The following is a 17,584-nucleotide window of genomic DNA, read 5'->3' as shown; positions in this document are numbered from 1 at the left end:
GGCATACTCCTTTTCACATATTAGTTGACTCGATTACCGATCAATTCAATATTTCTAATCAACATTGCCCTCTCTCTCGATAAAATTGATCTCATCTCTCTCTTTTAGTACCATATTTGTGCTAACATTTCTAACCAAAAATTATCCTATTGTAGCGGTGAAATTTTTTTATTAAAAAAAAGGCTCGATCTATTTGCAATCACGAAATCATTAATTTGTTAAAGATGTGATGTTGTTAATTTGTCTTGTTAGAAATCTTGATTTGTTCTTTTTGTCAAAGTTTCTATAAGTGATTTTGACGAATTGCATTCAAGTTTATTTATAGAAAAAACTTTGAGGGTAGGATTCATAAGCGATATCGATAACTTTACTCACGGTTCAACAATAAAAGAAAGTTTAGCTCGATCTAATATTTCCTTAATTTTCATTTGTTTTACCTAATCTTTATGTTTAACTATTGGGATAAGACAACTCAGTTAAAGTCCCAAATCAAGTTTCCAACTAAATATGAGTTCGGATTTTGTTTTTGCTTATTTTGAGCGAAAAAATAAATCCTTCTCATCTATCTAGGTTTGGGAAAGATGAAAAAGGAAAATTTAAAATTAAATCGAAATAGGAAAGTAGCAACCCATATATTATTAATTTGCCTCTGAAACCATGTATAAATAATAAATGCATAATAATGTTGAGACTAATTTGGTTAGTTGATATGATTTTGAATTTGAACTTTAATGCACATTCTTTTGTATTTGGTTCGATTTTGCTAAAGCCCTTTTTGGGCCTCAAAATCCTGTGGGTTTCGACCAAAAAAGAAGAAGAAAGTCTCTTGGACAAATACAAATGATTTTGGGAGAGATTTGAGAAGATGCAATTACATTTCTAAAGAGCCTTAAGCCCGAAGCAACTCCAAAAGTGTTTTGAGCTCTTTCAAAGTACAAATACTTTTTTTCTAACTTTACCCTCGCTTAATTTTCATAGTTCAATAAAATGCCCTACCTCACACAACTTCATTGGTAAAGGTTTAGGCCACAAGCGAGACCATATCTGAGTATTGACAAAGTTAGTTTGGCACTAGCCAACCGCACTCGAGGCCGTGCAACCTCAAGTGAAGCTAGCTAGTTAGGGACATAGGTTGAGAATTTCACCCAAAAAGGAAGCAAAGGTCATTTACAAAATATAGTATTTTCCAAACAGCATTTAAGTTAAAGTTGTTTCCCAATGTATCTTTATAACATACTTTACAAACACTGCTTACATTTGAAAAATCCTTTTAGCTCCATTTGTTTAGAGAGAAATGAATAATTTGAAAAAAATACTCTTAAAAAATAATCGCTTAAATCACTTATAAAAATGAATAAAAAATATTATAAATTATTATCAATAATAAAAATACTATTCATTAGCTAATTATCTAAAATAAAATAAGCTATTTTTTTAAAATTAAAATTATTTATATTCCACAAAACAAATAAAACCTAAAACCTAAATTATACCATCCGGTGGGCTCAATTGAGACGCTAAATTTCTATTGATAAGATTTAGTATTCAAACTCCGCAACGAAGTTGCAAGAATAACTTAACTTGAGACTTTGGCGACTTACCCAGCCACGTACGTATGTGGTGGCTAGCACGTGTCGCCTCCAAGTGATTTACCTTCGGCTGCCGGCCGTGCGTGGTTCCCGAGTCACCAAAAATAGATAAAACCTAAAACCTTTACATTTCACAAAAGACTTTGCCCCGTGGCCAAGCCAAATGCACCCATTACCAATTCAATCGGTTTTGTTGTAATCCTGATATTCCACGGAACGTGACGTCGTCACATCGTTGACCCGCACGTCCCGCGACAAAAAAAAAAAAAAAACGTCGTTTCCGACCCGGATCGCCTTCCTCAGGTTCCCGTTCCCTCCCTCCCCGTCGCCGCGAGCAGCGAACTTCCAAGATCACGGTCGAGCACCGGCACCGGCACCGGCGCATCGAAGAATTTACTTCTGGGTTCCAGCTCTTTTCTAACGCTTCCTGCGGACATGAATTCGCCGACCGTTTTCATCTCCGTCGTCGCATTGGTCCTGCTGTCCAACGGTTCTCTCCGCGCGTCGTCCTCGACTTCGCCGCCCAAAGACCCGTTTCTCGGGATAGCTCCTGAAGGTTCGAGCCCGTCGCTTTCTTCTGGGTGCCTCGTTTGTGGAGTGTTTTTTATTGGACTGAGCTCGCTGTAGTGGGTGGGATGGGGTGGGGTGGGGGTTTTGACTTTTTGAGGTTGTGGTTGGGTGATTGATCACAGTCTGCGTGATACCCAGATGTGAAATATTACGGTTCATCGAACAGGATCGAGTGTAAGGATGGGTCGAAGAAATTCAGCAGAGCCCAGGTCAATGACGATTTCTGCGACTGCCCGGATGGCACAGATGAGCCAGGTCCTTTTTGAGCCACTTTTTGTGTAATTAGTTTGCTATTGTCATTGAATCATTGGTTGCCCTCTCGTCTTGCACTGTGTTTAGATGGATGAATTAATGCAACGGAAGGGAAGTAAAGACAGAGATTATGAATAGGATAAACAATGGAAATAGTAAAATAAATATTACTTTTTTGGGCCATAGACCTTGACCCATGGGCAAAACTGGGAGGAGATAGAAGTAAATTCATGAATCGCTGTGCCCTTCTTTTCATTGATGTCTGTCTTGTTCATTTGATGAGATGCATATGAAGAACTCCCAGTTTTCTTTCTTGCCGAACAAAGCAGACGAATTGTTACCTTAAGCAATTTCACCAGATATTACGAACTTGGCAGGTATATTATGAGGACTTAATATTTTCCTTGGTAACTGTCATGAATAATCGGTTTTGCATCATAGATCAGCAAAACTGCGGATTGCTTTATTTGATATAAATGCTTTTGAAGAGCAAAGAAGTGTATTCAGTTTATATGGGATGGTCTGGCCAACTTCCATAAACTGGCATAGTTGAGCGATGCTCTCCATTGATATATTAGTAATGATGGTTCATCAAGAAGCTCAGCTGGACTCATGTTAGTTCAGTTGTATCGTGCTTATCACAAACCATGGGTTTCTTTTTGTTAGGCTAGTACTGGTTTTAGATGTTACTTATCCAAAAAAGACTGTTACTAATCCTAGGCTTTATTTCTTCTTATAGAACATAGTAGTGTCCATATCTGGACCTGCTTTGATGTTTAGACTATTCTAAATGACACTGTTACTTTCACCCAGCTTTGTTTCCTTCTTTAGAACATCTCATGTATGTCTGCAGATTTCTTGTAGTGTCCACCACTAGAGCTACGTACTTTTCTAATGGTAACTTCACTTTCTCTGACTCGATAATGCAGGAACATCAGCATGCCCAAATGGAAAATTTTATTGTCGGAATGCAGGACATGTTCCTGTCATTATATTTTCTTCAAGAGTAAATGATGGCATTTGTGGTAAGTTGTCCATCGGAACTTTTTCTCCATGGTCTTGGCCTTTCCAAGCATTCGTTTTCCTGTGTTGATTGTGGACCTCATTCTCCCTTCTGACATCTGTACATAACACATGCATGTAAGTTCATGTACCATCGAACAAGATCCTGCTGCATTTGAATTGCCCAACAAGGTTGCAATTCCTTCTTAGACATGGAAATATCAGATATGATATCATGTATGGCCAGGGCCAGAAGTTCTCTTTACAGATTTTAATTGCTTCAATGCCAAGGATATCTCTAATCTTCTCTGCAATGAGATGTTCCGTGCTTTAGTGTCATGGGGCACTGATTAATCATAATTTGTGCAACAACAGATTTATTTACCTGCTTTGGCAACTTCATGCCCTGGATTGTCTTCCTCACCAACAAACATCACTGTTGAAATATTACTTTACAGACTATTTAATGAACCCTAATACCATGAAGACAAGTAAACAAGGGTATATTTCAAGTGATGAACAGATTTGAGACTACTTTTTAGGAACTCTCCAACTTTTGAGGACAAGGACATTGATTGTGAGATATATGCATTTGGGAAATGAATGGAAACTTTTTTTTTGGCTTTACATCTTAAGGATTGTTTCAAAAGCTAGACAAAAGTGGCTTCTTCAATTGAGAACAGTTTGCATGCTTGGTCTGGTTCAATCCAGTGACAAGAAAGTGGTCAAAACTAGGTGAGATGGAGAACTGGTTTAGTTTGGATTGATCTTTTCTTTAACACTCGTCAATGAACAGTGTTTCTGAGAATTCGAGAAAAATTGCAGGAAGGGGGAAAGGTTGGAGAGAAAATAAAAGGTGCATTTTTGAATAAAATCTACATGCTTATCATTATATGCAGGGATCTGCAGAGTGATCAATTGTTAGTAAAATGGATGATGAATGTGTGGATTAAGTAACATCATAATATTGTGATAAGATACTAATTAATACTTAGATTAATTTTCCCTTTTCATTGTTTAGGATTTTTGTCAATTGGACAATTACTAAATGCTAAGGTCCTATAAAAGATGTATATGCCGACATCATCTAACCTCAATAGGTTGATGGAATTACTAAATCGTTCCGGTTCTTGTAACACTGATTTTAACATCCGCTGGACAAAGGCTAACTAGCAGGTGGTCATTCTTTTTCTGCCTCCTCTTAATGTTTCCTCCTAACATATGTTCTTTGCCTGCTCCATGATACTCAGACTGCTGTGATGGGAGTGACGAATACGGTGATAAAGTGAAGTGCCTGAATACATGTCGGGAAGCTGGAAAAGCAGCACGAGATGAGCTGAAGAAAAAAATTGCTGTGTACCAGGAGGGCGTTGCCATACGTAAACAGGAAGTGGAACAGGCTAAAGTAGCTCTTGCAAAAGACAAGGAAGAATTCTCAAAACTGAAAAGTGAGGAGAAAGTACTGAAAGTGCAGTTTGAACAGCTTAAAGGTTTGGTTTTTCCTAATTTGGTGGTATCTTGGCAAAATAACTTGAATTTAGTCATCATGATCTCATTAAATCTGAGTTTGCCCTTAAAACGTAGGTGCTGGCTACTGCACGTATATATCATCTTTGTTCATACTGCATCCAGTGATAGCAGCATATTATGGTCTACAGAATTGGAAAAATTCAAACTCTGATGATAATGAACTCATCGTAGTATAGCTTCCATATAGATATTTTACAGTACTAACTGTTTGGTAGTTTTACCAAACAACGAAGCATTTTCTGAATGAGTGTAGTTGTTGTGACTATTAGATATTGATGTGCCAGATGTATCCCAGCTTTGTAGGTAAATGGATGGAAGATTTGGGAAGCATTTGGTTTACCTCACTAAATAAATTACTTCATCCCTCTAAACGAGTGTCTAGTAGTGTTATGATGTTTGGAAGATTGGCTATATTTGGGTAAAATAGTGAAAATGGACTGGATAGGTGGAAAGTCGGGAGAAGTTTGAAATTTCTGTGAGAGAGAAATAGAGGGAAAATTCGAATTTTTAGATACTCTCCAAATTCCGGCCCTTGGTGCTCCCAAAATAGCCTTAGTGTCATGGTCACTATTTGCTATCTCTGTTGTTGTACATGTGCTTAGACTACCCTTCTTCCATGCTTTGGCACTTTATGATGCTTAGTTTAAGATTTCTTTTACATGCGTTTGTTTTTGTGTTACTATCAATTGTTTTGTTGCTTTTTCATCTCTCAATATAGAGCGCAAAGAACAAATAGAGAAAGCAGAGGAGAAAGAACGAATGAGAAAAGAAAAAGAAGAGAGGGAAAAAAGAGAAGCTGAGGAGAAAGCTGGCAAAGAGAAAACCAAAACAGCTGAGGAAATCGATCGAGAGAGAATTGAAAAGGGTGGAGGAGGTGAAAGTGATACGTCAACTACAGAGAGTATGCTTGATGAAAGGATTGGACTTGTGGATGATTATCCATCTGACCAGGTTCAATAGAATTTCTCTATCCTATTAACTTTTGGCAAGTTGTAGGTCAATGGTTGTAGAAAATTGTTGTTTCTTAAATTTTGAAAGTTTTGGTGTGGGATCTATATTGCTTGCTGCATATTCTGTAGCATGTAGAATACGATCTGCATGGACAATTTCTTAAATGGCCTAACTCTTTTTTTTTTTTTGGTCAAGATAAGATTACCTATTGACTAATTGAATAATGTTACGTTGGCATCATAGCTATTGTGCCTCTGCACATGCATGTTGATTCAATGCCTTTCTTTTTCTTTTTCTTTTTTTTTTGTCCCTAATAGTAAGGCATGCTTACAAAGTTCTGGATGCATATTAGTATGTTAACTTCCTATGCAATAAACTTCCTCCCAGTTCTTTACATGTGTGCGCTTTCAATAGGATTTGGAAGAAGATTTGGCGGCAGAACATGATCATCTATCGACTGGAGTCCAAGATAAGGGAATTACTGTAAGTCATCAAAAGTTTAATCATGCAGTACACACAATTGATTCTCTGTAGTCAAAATGATTCCAACAATCTGGACATTTGTTGTTCTGTATAGCATGCTGTGGAAGAGAAAGATGAGTTTTTAACACCGGCAAATGAGGAAGAGTCAATTGTTTCATCTGAACCTATTGTTGATGCTGAAAGCAAGGTGGCTAATGGTTATATACATGCTGAAGTACTTTTTGTCAACTCTTTTGGTTTTATTGCTTTAATGTGACTGCAAACCCCTAGATTTCTCTGGTAAAATCTGGTGCAATCATAAGCAAGTATTATGTCGTAGATGCTTTTTGCTTACCACAACTACTGCCTTTGCAATGCAGCAATATGCATGAAATTTTATATTCTCATACCAAAATTTGATTTCAGTCAATCATAGCAGAAAATGTTATAGCTTGGCGGAAGTGAATGTCTGATAGAAATCATGTTGGCCATAGAAATTATAGTCGTCCTCATCACCTTCAATAATGGACTGCTCTTGTCTCGTGTTTTTATGTAATATGATCCCATTCGATGCTTTGGGTATCTCTGCTTTCTCTGACATCATTTCTTGCAGATGAATTGGTTAAGCATACTCCTTTTCTGCCATTGGCAGTGTATGAAACATAATTCACATGTCATGGAAAATTCTGTTAGATTTAACTCAACATGAAAAAATATATTCTGATTACACTTTTAACTTCTAATAGAAAATGCAGCTTTTTTTTCAAAATTTGGCAAGAACAATCTTATTTCTCAGTGTAATTTCCATCAAGTAGATATCATAGGTTTGAGAATGAATATCTTTACTCGAGGTGTCTACATGACTGCATGTTACTTTTCTTCCTCTTGCCCAATGCAGAGCATTTTATTTTTATGGAGTTTCTGAAGTTCCTGTGGTTTTGAATTTGAAATGATCTCAGATATCTCACTTTAGCTGGCTTTTCCAGAACTCGTGAATGATTGTTTTATTACTTGTAGGGAGATGACGCATCTGAGAATGCTGAGGAACTGTCAAAGGAAGAGTTGGGTCAACTTGTTGCTTCTCGTTGGACAGGGGAGAAGACAGAGAAGGAAAGCGGGGAAGACTTTGCAAGAGATAATAATAATGAGGCACAAAGTAGGGAGATCCCAAAAGACACGCGTGATGGTATTGATGATATATGCGTTAGAAACTGCTGACAGCGAAAAGAATGAGTATGATAATGTGGAAGATGCGTTTGATGAAGATTCTGCAGTGAACGATCATTATGATTTCAGTTCTCATTACAAAGATGGATCAGATAGTGACTCAGACGATGAATTTGACTTTGAAGGTTCACTTTTACGGCTTCCTGTGAATTTGAATATCCTGTTTTATGGAATTTCAGTAACCTAATGCATCATGTTACATGGAATAATATTAACTTATAGATATCGCAATCCAGAAGTTCTTTTCTTGGGTAGAGAAGATGAAGAAAATGTTGCGGGGAATTCTTCGAGCTATCAATATATTCCAGACTCCAGTTGACATATCTGGTAGGTGGTAACCTTATAGTTCGACTTTTAATCTTAAGATTGAATTATACATAATCATGTCATTTGTTTTTTCTTTTTTCTTCAGGGGCTGCTCATGTACGCAAGGAATATGATGAATTGAGTACAAAATTATCTAAGATCCAGTCAAGAATATCAAGCTTGTCACAAAAGCTGAAACAGGATTTCGGTGAGAAGATATTTCTATACTCGTGAGAACATCTTGACAATGATGCTCTTGTGAACTAAAACTCAGAATTAAATGTTACAGGCCCAGAAAAGGAGTTCTATTCATACTATGGTCGCTGTTTTGAGAGCAAACAGAATAAGTTACTACTTCTCTTTTCTGGGATGTTCTTTCTGATCGTCACGTTTTTCAAATTGAGTCAAGGACCAATTTGCAAAGATCAAGCTTTCTCAGCAGTCAGTGTCCTAATTTCACATCTGTTGATCTAGGTACATTTACAAAGTGTGCCCCTTTAAAGAAGCTTCCCAGCAGGAAGGGCACTCTACAACTCGCTTGGGGTATGTTTTTAATGTTACTTGTCATGATATTTTGATCTACGCAATTGCTATTCTTACGTTAGGAGAGTTGCTAGTTTACTTATATGTGTTGTGCTGAGAATTACTTTCCTTGCATCATCTTCATAGAGGCACCAATTTTCTTCAACTTAAAAGAGAGATTGCCGAGAAATCTTGATTAATGATTGGTTCAAGGAATACATTGTAAAATCTCAGTCTACTCAATTACCAATGGATCAAACATAGGTTAGCTTTGTTTTTAACACAAATGAATTTGTTGTCTATCTACAAGTAGCTAGCAAATTACTCTAATAGAACTTGGCTGTACTGACCTTTTCCATCATGAATTAAACCAACGAACCTTAGGCCATAAATGCAAATAGAAAAAAAAAACTCAGGGCTATTTCGTCTTGGCAGATGCCAAAATGCCCGCACGTATGAATTAACGCTATTCACGTAGCACCAATAATTTTTTTGTCCCTGAGATATTTAGGAAAAATTTACTTCACCATGATAAGATGACCGAACCAGATTGTAGATGTACAATTTTGTAGGCATTGGAATTGTAAATTATTGTAGTCTTCTTCTTAATAAGACATAACGTTGGCATTAGATGAATTGAACCATTCCTTATTCATATCTGTCATCTTTAGAGGGAACATCCTCGAAGTCCATGCGGTTTATCTGTGGTCTTATTGACTGATAGAATTACCATGAGGTTATTCTTTAGTGCTTCTCAGCTGATTGATGTTACACATGTTTGCGAACAGATTTCAAACCCTGCACCTTGGATAATTATTTAGTCATTCTAGGTTTTCTTTTTTCGCCCGTGACAGTCTCCATTGCACTAAGGATTTTATTTTCATAATACCGTATGATGGTTATCATGTGTGGTTTCTAGGAAGTGGGACAAATTTGACGACAGTTACAGAGTCATGGTCTTCTCAGCCGGTGACAATTGTTGGAATGGTCCTGACAGAAGTATGAAGGTACTTTTGTTCATGCTTTAGAGTTTGTCATAGACATGGTTGAAAGATTTTTCCCTCTAAGATGTAATTTATTTGGCACCAACATCAACTGCTTAGCTTTATGATTCTCTTAGAAGGATAAGCCATGGCACACTGTGCTGAATTATGGGATCAAATAGCTTGTATATTGGCTGTTTTGCAAGGCTTGCTCAATTTCCTTAATTTTGAGATGAGGCCGATTTCAATTGATCATCACGTGTCCAGAGTTGCCAGCCTCTGAGAGAGATAGGTGGTAGTATGTATTGCTGTTATGATTTCTGCTATTGCACATTTACAGGTGAAGCTGAGATGTGGGCTGAAAAATGAGGTTGCTGATGTAGATGAACCAAGTCGTTGCGAGTAAGGATTTCTTTCCTATTACTGCCTGTGTGTAATTTTATGTCTCTTTCTTGTGTAAAATCTGGTTTTTCTGTGACAGATATGAAGCAATGATATCCACTCCAGCTCTTTGCAAAGAAGATAAACTGAAGGTACTTATTCTGTCGTGTCTCCACTGTTTCAAAATCACCTCTTAGTTCAAGTAGTTTCTTATGGTAGTGCAAAATTTTTCCAATGACATGCTACAGGAACTTCAAGATAAGCTAGACACAATGAGCAGAGAACTGATGGAAGGCCATGACGAACTATAATAAATGGATGGAATCAATGAGTCGGAGATTCCTTTCGGATGCTGACTTATCGAGCCTGTACTACCCACTTTGTTCATAAGAGGTTTACACGTAACATTTAGTAAAAGGAGCGACATGTGCAGCTTCTTCCAGCTTTGTTCATAAGAGGCTTACATGTAACATCTAGTAAAGGAGTGACTTGTGCAGCCTTCTTCAGTTGAGCTTCGTCATGGTTACCAGGCTGGAAACTTTAGCATTCTCAGGAGCACGTTGATTACTGGAGCTGTCAAATGGGTAAATGGCGGGATCAGGACAGGAAGCTTTCGACATGACTGCAGCATGAGAAGGATTTTCATGTAAGAGATAAGAGGGGCCCTATGGAGAACGTATACAGCTCTGAACATGGTTTTTCTTTTGACTGTATACAGCTCTTTTGCAGATCAATATCGGGCTTTTCAGATGCCGAACCACAGTTTACTAGTTTGAATGTTATATTGTGCAGAAGACGCAATCGGTAATTTATGGTGACGACTTTTGCTGTATATCGCGAAGCCTGTCGCTTATAGTTTTGTCGAAACGAACAAACCATTGTGCACATGACAAGTACAAACTGGTGTCTGGGGGGAGGTCCGGGCAAGGGTAAAACAAATGCCATGTTGGCCATGCGGTGCCTGCGCAGCCCTGTAAAGAATCCATGAACAGGCGCTTCTTCATTCCGACTCTCAGCTGCATATTGTTCTCTGCATCGTCTCCCTTCTTACAGCTAGAATGCTGAAGTTCATTCTGCGGGTTGAAAATCCAACCTCTCGGAACACCCATCAGTCTTAAACTTTTACCGGGTCACGACAGTCCTCTCATCTCTCCTTCCAAACCGAGCAATTACCGAGTCGAGAACAATGGCGGTCGTCGAGTTTTAATCGATTCTATAGTTCCTCATAACCCCCATCGACCCTACTAACTGTAGCGTGGGCTACAGAACGGCCGAGAACGTTACTACTGCGCGCGGCGCGAGCAGTTTTCTTGACAGACTTTCGTACATCATGCACGAAAATGGTCAACTGACGACGGACGGCTTTCTTAAAACTGCAGAACATGAAGTAAGTTGATAGACGAGAGGTCAAAAGAAATTCGAGGAGAGGACCCGACCCGTTACACTCTCCAAGAGCCAATTTTAGAGCGTGCAACTTTCGAACAAATGTGAGTGTTCCTCCTCGTGGACACAAAGGGTCAAAGGACCTGAATGAACCGGGGAAAACACTTGTCTTGACCCGAGCTCGGCGCCACGCGGGATTCACACAGTGTTAGCGGCTGTGATATGCCGAATTCGCCGGACTCGGGTTAGCCCCTTGTAGGATCCACAATATCAACGGCTATGATTCGCCGGATTCGCCGGATTCGGGTCCCGAACCGGGCATGCCGGTGGCCGTGCGTGATGTGCCCTCTCATGCTTACCCAGGGGTCACCAACACCGACGGCAATTAAACAAAGGTGGGGCTTCGTTGATGACGATCTGGGTGTTGTCCTTTTCAGTTTAGTGGATACGTATTTTATGTTCTGACTTTGGTTTGTGGCTTTCGTGTTGTCATGCATTCACAAGCTTTTCTTGTATTCTTTATCTCCTCGCTGTGGCTTTATAGTCCATAATATCATTCTAGGAAAAATAAAAAAAATAAAAACGTGAACAACCACTTGTATAGGAAAAAAAAGAAAAAAAAAACGTGGACAACCACTTGTGTAGGAAAAGAGAAAAAAACGTGAACAACCACACTAATTAGGTATTCTAGGTATTTTCTCTTATGTTGACAGAATCATCATATATCTTTTTATGTAATATAGGCAAGGGGTAAACATGACATTGGTAGAAATTTAAGGATCTTATCAACCAGTGTCCTAACCACACTGCCTTAAGATCGCTGACAATAATGTGTGTGTCGAATACATTTTGAAAATTGGATAATAAGGCCTTTTGAAAAATTCACGTACTTTAAATAAAAATATCGATATTTCCAAAGCGTAATTAATGATCCTTCATAAGTGTTTTAGAGCCACTTTAATCTTCACCGCTGGACCCCAAAATTTAGATCATGGAAACTTCGATTTTCATTCATTAGATACAATTGGACTTGACTTCGATTTACTTTTCATCGATGGACTTCAACGGAGATATTGCACCATATTATCATAGGGACAAAATGTGGACCAAGACTCTGCACAAATCCGAGTGTATATGAGCCTAATAAATTTGGGCGATTGAATGATGTGAAACTCAAGTGAAGCACGTGAAGCCACATAATTTAATAGTGGGACTCGCTTGTATGCACCTCCATATTTGGGCTTCTCGGAAGAATTGATTAGAGGAGAGCACCGCTCTAAGGTGGATCTTTAAATTGAACCGAATTGATACTTTCTCGCTGGTTTGATTCGGTTTCAAAGTCTCCAAAGTATTTTCTAAACCCCAAAAATCGAGAATTGGTTTTGACAAGATAGGCTTCAACTTTTAAATTTAGAGCCTACCCACCCCAGATTGCTCACCCCTAACTTGCACGCCTCTTCAGTTGAATGGTGCCGTCCAACTTCCAGCAACATCTAATCTATCTCCAACTTAGCGAATGTCATTACATCAGGCAAGCTTTTCCGGTACGTGCATTATTTGATTTCCACCTCCTTCGAAGACTTCAATTCTTTTAAGCAGTCGACTCAACACCCTACGGCAAAGTAGCTAAAGATGCTGCCTATTTTTCATCTTTTACGGCTGATTTGCTTTTGAGATGAATTCCATTGTCACTTCAACTTTCGTTCCACTCGACTAACTCATCAATAGGGCATCTCTCAATCGCTTTACATTTTCTCATTCATTTCGTACCACAATTCCGATCGTTCCGTCGCTCTACTATATCATCATAATTGCTATGTGTCTCGATTGTAAGCCAAGGGATGGTTTACTTAAATTCGACCTTTCAAGAAATAATGAGAAAAAAAAATGAAGCAAAAAAAGAAAAAAGAGCACCTAAAGAACAGGAATGGATTCCTTTACCAAAAAAAAAAAAAAAAAGAACAGGAATGGATTCCACCTTTATTTTCATAATTTTTTTTTTTGGACAAGCACCTTTATTTTCATAATTTAAAAGTAAAAGAAAGGAACAAAACAAGAAAAAAGAAAAAGAAAAAACCCTAATTTTCCCTATTGGCTTGCTGGTCAAGAAAAAAGGGATCGCCTTTAAGGTCCCCGGAACTGTCGAATGTTAGCGTGAATTCAACAAACACCTTCTCCGGTTTTCCTTCACAGCCAGTCAAACCTCTTTCTCTCTCTCATCCTCTTCTCGTGATCGGAAGGCGCGGCGGCATTCGAGGGCGGAGATGGATCAGGTCAACGGCTACGTCGGAGGAGGGGCCGAGGCGAGGCCGAAGACGAAGATCGTGTGCACCCTGGGGCCGGCGTCCCGGTCCGTGGCCATGACCGAGAAGCTGCTGCGGGCCGGCATGAACGTCGCCCGCTTCAACTTCTCCCACGGCTCCCACGAGTACCACCAGGAGACCCTCGACAACCTCCGCCAGGCCATGGAGAGCACCGGCATCCTCTGCGCCGTCATGCTCGACACCAAGGTAAACCCACCCCCGGGCCGCGGGCTTTCGCGCTCTGTCGTTGGGGTTTTGAGTTCCTGATTTTCCGGTCTGATATGCGTCTGGATTTGGATTGGATGGGTTGACGATGGCTGGGGTACGCATGATTCGTTGCGTGTCGATCGATTGAGTTGTGCTGTGTGCGGGGTGGTTGTCGGTGTTCGGGCGGCACGGCGACTCCGATCCTTCTTTGTGCGCTAGTTCCGCGATTGCGCCCGGCCAAGATTCATGTTAAAATTCGATCTTGCATTTATGTTTGCGGTTACAGTCGGAAAATCTAGGTGATGACTGTTGTCTTGATGGGCCTCGTGATTTTTGAGCGTAGGTTTGCAATTTGAGCTTGCTCTGCAAGTTTAATATTTATTCCGTCGATATATTTTCTTGACTACTTTAGCAAAGGATTTCCTTTTGAAAATGGTAAGTCTTTGAATTGCATCGATTAAATTCGCTTTGGAAAGCCATTTAAGGTGAAGATCTCTTCACTGCAATGTTTGATGCTCTAGCATTTGCATTTTTCTCTCTTGTGTTGTAAGTAATTCGATTTCAAGGCCACTTTTTCTTATATTATGTAATTGAAGCAAGCAAGCTCTTCCACAAACAATAGCGCTTGTTTTGTCTGCTCATGTGGCTGATTGCAAAAGTTTCCTAATGATTCATTTGACGCGTGTGGTGTCCAGACACACACGCACACACACGCACACACAAAATAAATGAAATTCTCTTTGGGGCTCTCTCTTTGTTAATGTTGCTGACATAGAATGTGAGCCAAACAGAATGCCATGCGAATGGGCAAATAAGCTTTTCTTCACTCAAAGTACAAGTGACTTAGATGTTATTTAGCCAAGAAATCAACAGTTGAACTTTTAGAAATACCGCAAAACTTACTTACTTTCATGCTTTAGAAGAAATTGTTAATTGTGAGAATGGAATTTACTTGGTGTAACAGTTGAATGACACAGGATCAACATATGTGAACTTTTTATTTTCCATGGGAGTAAAACTGAACCTTGATGTTTGAAGATAGGATAATGCATCTTGCTGGGATTCATAGATGCGATTTCTTCAGGATGCTACTTCTTGTACGGAAAACGGTCTTGCTGATATCTGTTTTTAGCTGGAAATTTGATGTCAACCTTAGTAAACCAATCTCTCTTTATACCTGATTAGAAGCCATATATATATCTATGTGTTGCTTTGAGTAAGCTATTGATTTTGATGTGTTCCACTGTATCTTGTTTGAAGCTCCACAACAATCCCAGCATGAAGATTATCCAAAATGCTCCTTTCTGTCAACTTCTATTAACATGAGATGTTGGCATGTTTATCTCTCCCATTACTATTTTCTTTGCATATGCTAATGTCACTACTATTGTCTAAATGCATAGCTCTCAGTTAAGACAAACATGATCGGAATTCTGATTGCTAACATTCAATGCTGCAGGGGCCAGAGATTCGAACTGGATTTCTGAAGGATGCTAAGCCCATACAATTGAAGCAGGGCCATGAGATCACGATATCTACTGACTATAGCATTAAGGGGGATGAGGAAATGATTTGCATGAGCTACAAAAAGTTGGCTGAGGATCTAAAGCCCGGAAGTGTCATTCTTTGTGCGGATGGGACAATCTCATTTACTGTATTATCCTGTGACAAAGAACAGGGTCTAGTTCATTGTCGCTGTGAGAACTCTGCAGTTCTCGGCGAGAGAAAGAATGTGAATCTTCCTGGTGTTATCGTGGACCTTCCAACGTTGACCGAAAAAGACAAAGAAGATATCTTGCAGTGGGGCATTCCCAATAAGATTGACATGATTGCTCTTTCCTTCGTTAGGAAAGGTTCAGACCTCGTGGAGGTACGGAAGTTGCTTGGGAAGCATGCGAAGAACATTCTTCTTATGTCAAAGGTATGATGAATCTGTGCCTCTATCTGGACCAATGACTTATGTTGTCAAAGTTTCTGCTAACATGCATTTATCAGGAAGCAATTCATTGAGTTGTTTTCTCCTTTAGAAACTGAGAAAGTGACAACTAGGAAAATAGATACTTATTTGGGCTAGTATGAATGGTGTATTAAGTGATTAAATTTTTAAATGACAATTACATGGATACAGAAATGCATTTCTGAAGATTTGGATTCTTTCATATGTATAAGTACGGCATTATAGTTCTCCCTTGGGTTTGGTTTATCCTAGCAGCCAATGAGTTGCAATTTATAAGGTTAGTCAAAATTTCCATTCTAAATATTGGTTGGTCCCTTTCTGTGAATGACATTTGGTAGGTCGAGAATCAAGAAGGTGTTGCAAATTTCGATGACATTCTTGCAAATTCTGATGCATTTATGGTGGCTCGTGGTGACCTTGGAATGGAAATCCCAATTGAGAAGATATTCCTTGCACAGAAAGTGATGATCTACAAGTGCAACATTCAAGGTAAACCAGTGGTCACAGCCACACAGATGCTTGAATCCATGATAAAATCACCCCGGCCGACGAGGGCGGAAGCTACTGATGTTGCTAATGCTGTCCTTGATGGCAGCGACTGTGTGATGCTGAGTGGTGAAACGGCTGCAGGAGCTTATCCAGAGCTCGCAGTTCGCACCATGGCAAAAATTTGCATAGAAGCAGAGGGCACTCTTAACCATGGAGATGTTTTTAAACGGATAATGGAACACTCACCAGTTCCCATGAGCCCATTGGAGAGCCTGGCTTCTTCTGCTGTTAGAACGGCCAACTCTGCTCAAGCAGCTCTTATACTGGTTCTTACTAGAGGAGGAAGTACAGCAAAACTGGTGGCTAAGTACAGGCCCGGCTTACCCATATTATCGGTTGTTGTTCCTGAGATCACAACAGATTCATTTGACTGGTTTTGCAGCGACGAGGCTCCAGCAAGGCATAGCCTCATATTCAGGGGGTTGGTGCCTGTTTTATGCGCAGGATCTTCCAGGGCTTCGTCTGCAGAAACCACGGAAGAAGCCATTGAGTTTGCACTTCAGGTCGCTAAGGGTAAAGGACTCTGCAGAAATGGGGATTCTGTGGTGGTTCTACATCGCATTGGAAATGCTTCAGTGATCAAGATCTTGGTTGTGAAATAATGTGGAGGTCTGGTGGTGATGTTCAATTTTGCATTTTTCTTGCAATTTTTAAGAGAGGATTTTTACTCTGGAATATCTTGAGATACGAGTCTATAATGCTTTCTGTAATTTCTAATTGAGGGTATCATAACCTTGAAATGTTATGGTGAAACACATAGAGATGCCCAGACTTGTGAAAATGAATTATTTGGAGACTTTCCTTTAGATGGGGTCCATCTATTCGGTGAAGGACATGGGATCCTACTGTTTGTCAACTGTTCTCTTTTGATATTACTAAGATTCCATTTAGTGTCGGTTTGCTTTGGTGCTCGTGTTACTGTTTCTCATGCTTTATTGTGCTGCGATATAATTTGGCCATGCCTATAGTGTTTGCGTTGTCGGCAGTGTTTAGTATAGTGTTCTTGGCCCTGTATGCCGCGGGTCATCTAAAATGACGTAATTTTAGTATGTAAAGTTTCACCTAAGTGATAGATCGATTTCTTTGAAGTGAAGATGAATTTTGTTAAATTTGATTTGCGTTTTTAGATGAAAAAAGAGGTCACACTGATGAGAAAACTTAAAATGTCGGCCGCAATATATCGTTTATAGCCTGCCCGTGTAAGAGAAAAATTTAGTCGAGCTTTTACAATCGAGCCACCGTCTTGAAACAGAAGAAAAAGAACAATCTCTGGCTCTTTAATTGTTCAAATCTTAGGAAACTTTGATATAAGCTTGGGATCGGTCTTAAATCTTGTCAATGCGATATTTACCATCACATGAAATTAAATGTATCTCGCCTAAAGCTTTGCAATGATCAATCAATCAAGCA

General features: G+C 39.3%; 2 protein-coding genes across 2 annotated transcripts; both read left to right on the top strand.

Annotated features, from left to right (window-relative positions):
• Nucleotides 1-1,852: 1,852 nt before the first annotated feature.
• On the top strand, nucleotides 1,853-10,607 carry LOC104422269 (glucosidase 2 subunit beta). The gene is given in 17 exon segments (XM_010034539.3): nucleotides 1,853-2,145; nucleotides 2,298-2,414; nucleotides 3,341-3,436; nucleotides 4,664-4,903; nucleotides 5,662-5,894; nucleotides 6,309-6,377; nucleotides 6,472-6,564; nucleotides 7,374-7,460; nucleotides 7,462-7,708; nucleotides 7,806-7,910; nucleotides 7,996-8,097; nucleotides 8,179-8,236; nucleotides 8,364-8,432; nucleotides 9,331-9,418; nucleotides 9,735-9,796; nucleotides 9,876-9,927; nucleotides 10,024-10,607. Coding segments are annotated over 17 exon segments (1,902 nt in total). The 5' UTR covers nucleotides 1,853-2,024; the 3' UTR covers nucleotides 10,087-10,607.
• A 2,689-nt stretch (nucleotides 10,608-13,296) lies between these two features.
• LOC104422268 (pyruvate kinase, cytosolic isozyme) lies at nucleotides 13,297-17,064 on the top strand. The gene is made up of 3 exons (XM_010034537.3): nucleotides 13,297-13,668; nucleotides 15,128-15,589; nucleotides 15,964-17,064. Exons 1-3 carry the CDS (start codon nucleotides 13,423-13,425, stop codon nucleotides 16,774-16,776), a joined length of 1,521 nt encoding a protein of 506 aa, XP_010032839.2. The 5' UTR covers nucleotides 13,297-13,422; the 3' UTR covers nucleotides 16,777-17,064.
• The last annotated feature ends 520 nt before the right edge of the window (nucleotides 17,065-17,584 follow it).

This window comes from Eucalyptus grandis, chromosome 10 (genome assembly GCF_016545825.1).
Source record: "Eucalyptus grandis isolate ANBG69807.140 chromosome 10, ASM1654582v1, whole genome shotgun sequence".
NCBI classification, from domain to species: Eukaryota; Viridiplantae; Streptophyta; class Magnoliopsida; order Myrtales; family Myrtaceae; genus Eucalyptus; species Eucalyptus grandis.
The sequence above is the reverse complement of the archived record's forward strand: the minus strand, read 5'-3'. Positions and strand labels throughout refer to the sequence as shown.

What these genes read in the sequence shown, in the direction of transcription:
- LOC104422268 (XM_010034537.3), top strand. Translation starts at nt 13,423, where the DNA reads ATGGATCAGGTCAACGGCTACGTCGGAGGAGGGGCCGAGGCGAGGCCG. An exon ending in CCGTCATGCTCGACACCAAG is followed by an intron (nt 13,669 to 15,127) that starts GTAAACCCACCC and finishes TCAATGCTGCAG; the next exon opens with GGGCCAGAGATTCGAACTGG. An exon ending in ACATTCTTCTTATGTCAAAG is followed by an intron (nt 15,590 to 15,963) that starts GTATGATGAATC and finishes GACATTTGGTAG; the next exon opens with GTCGAGAATCAAGAAGGTGT.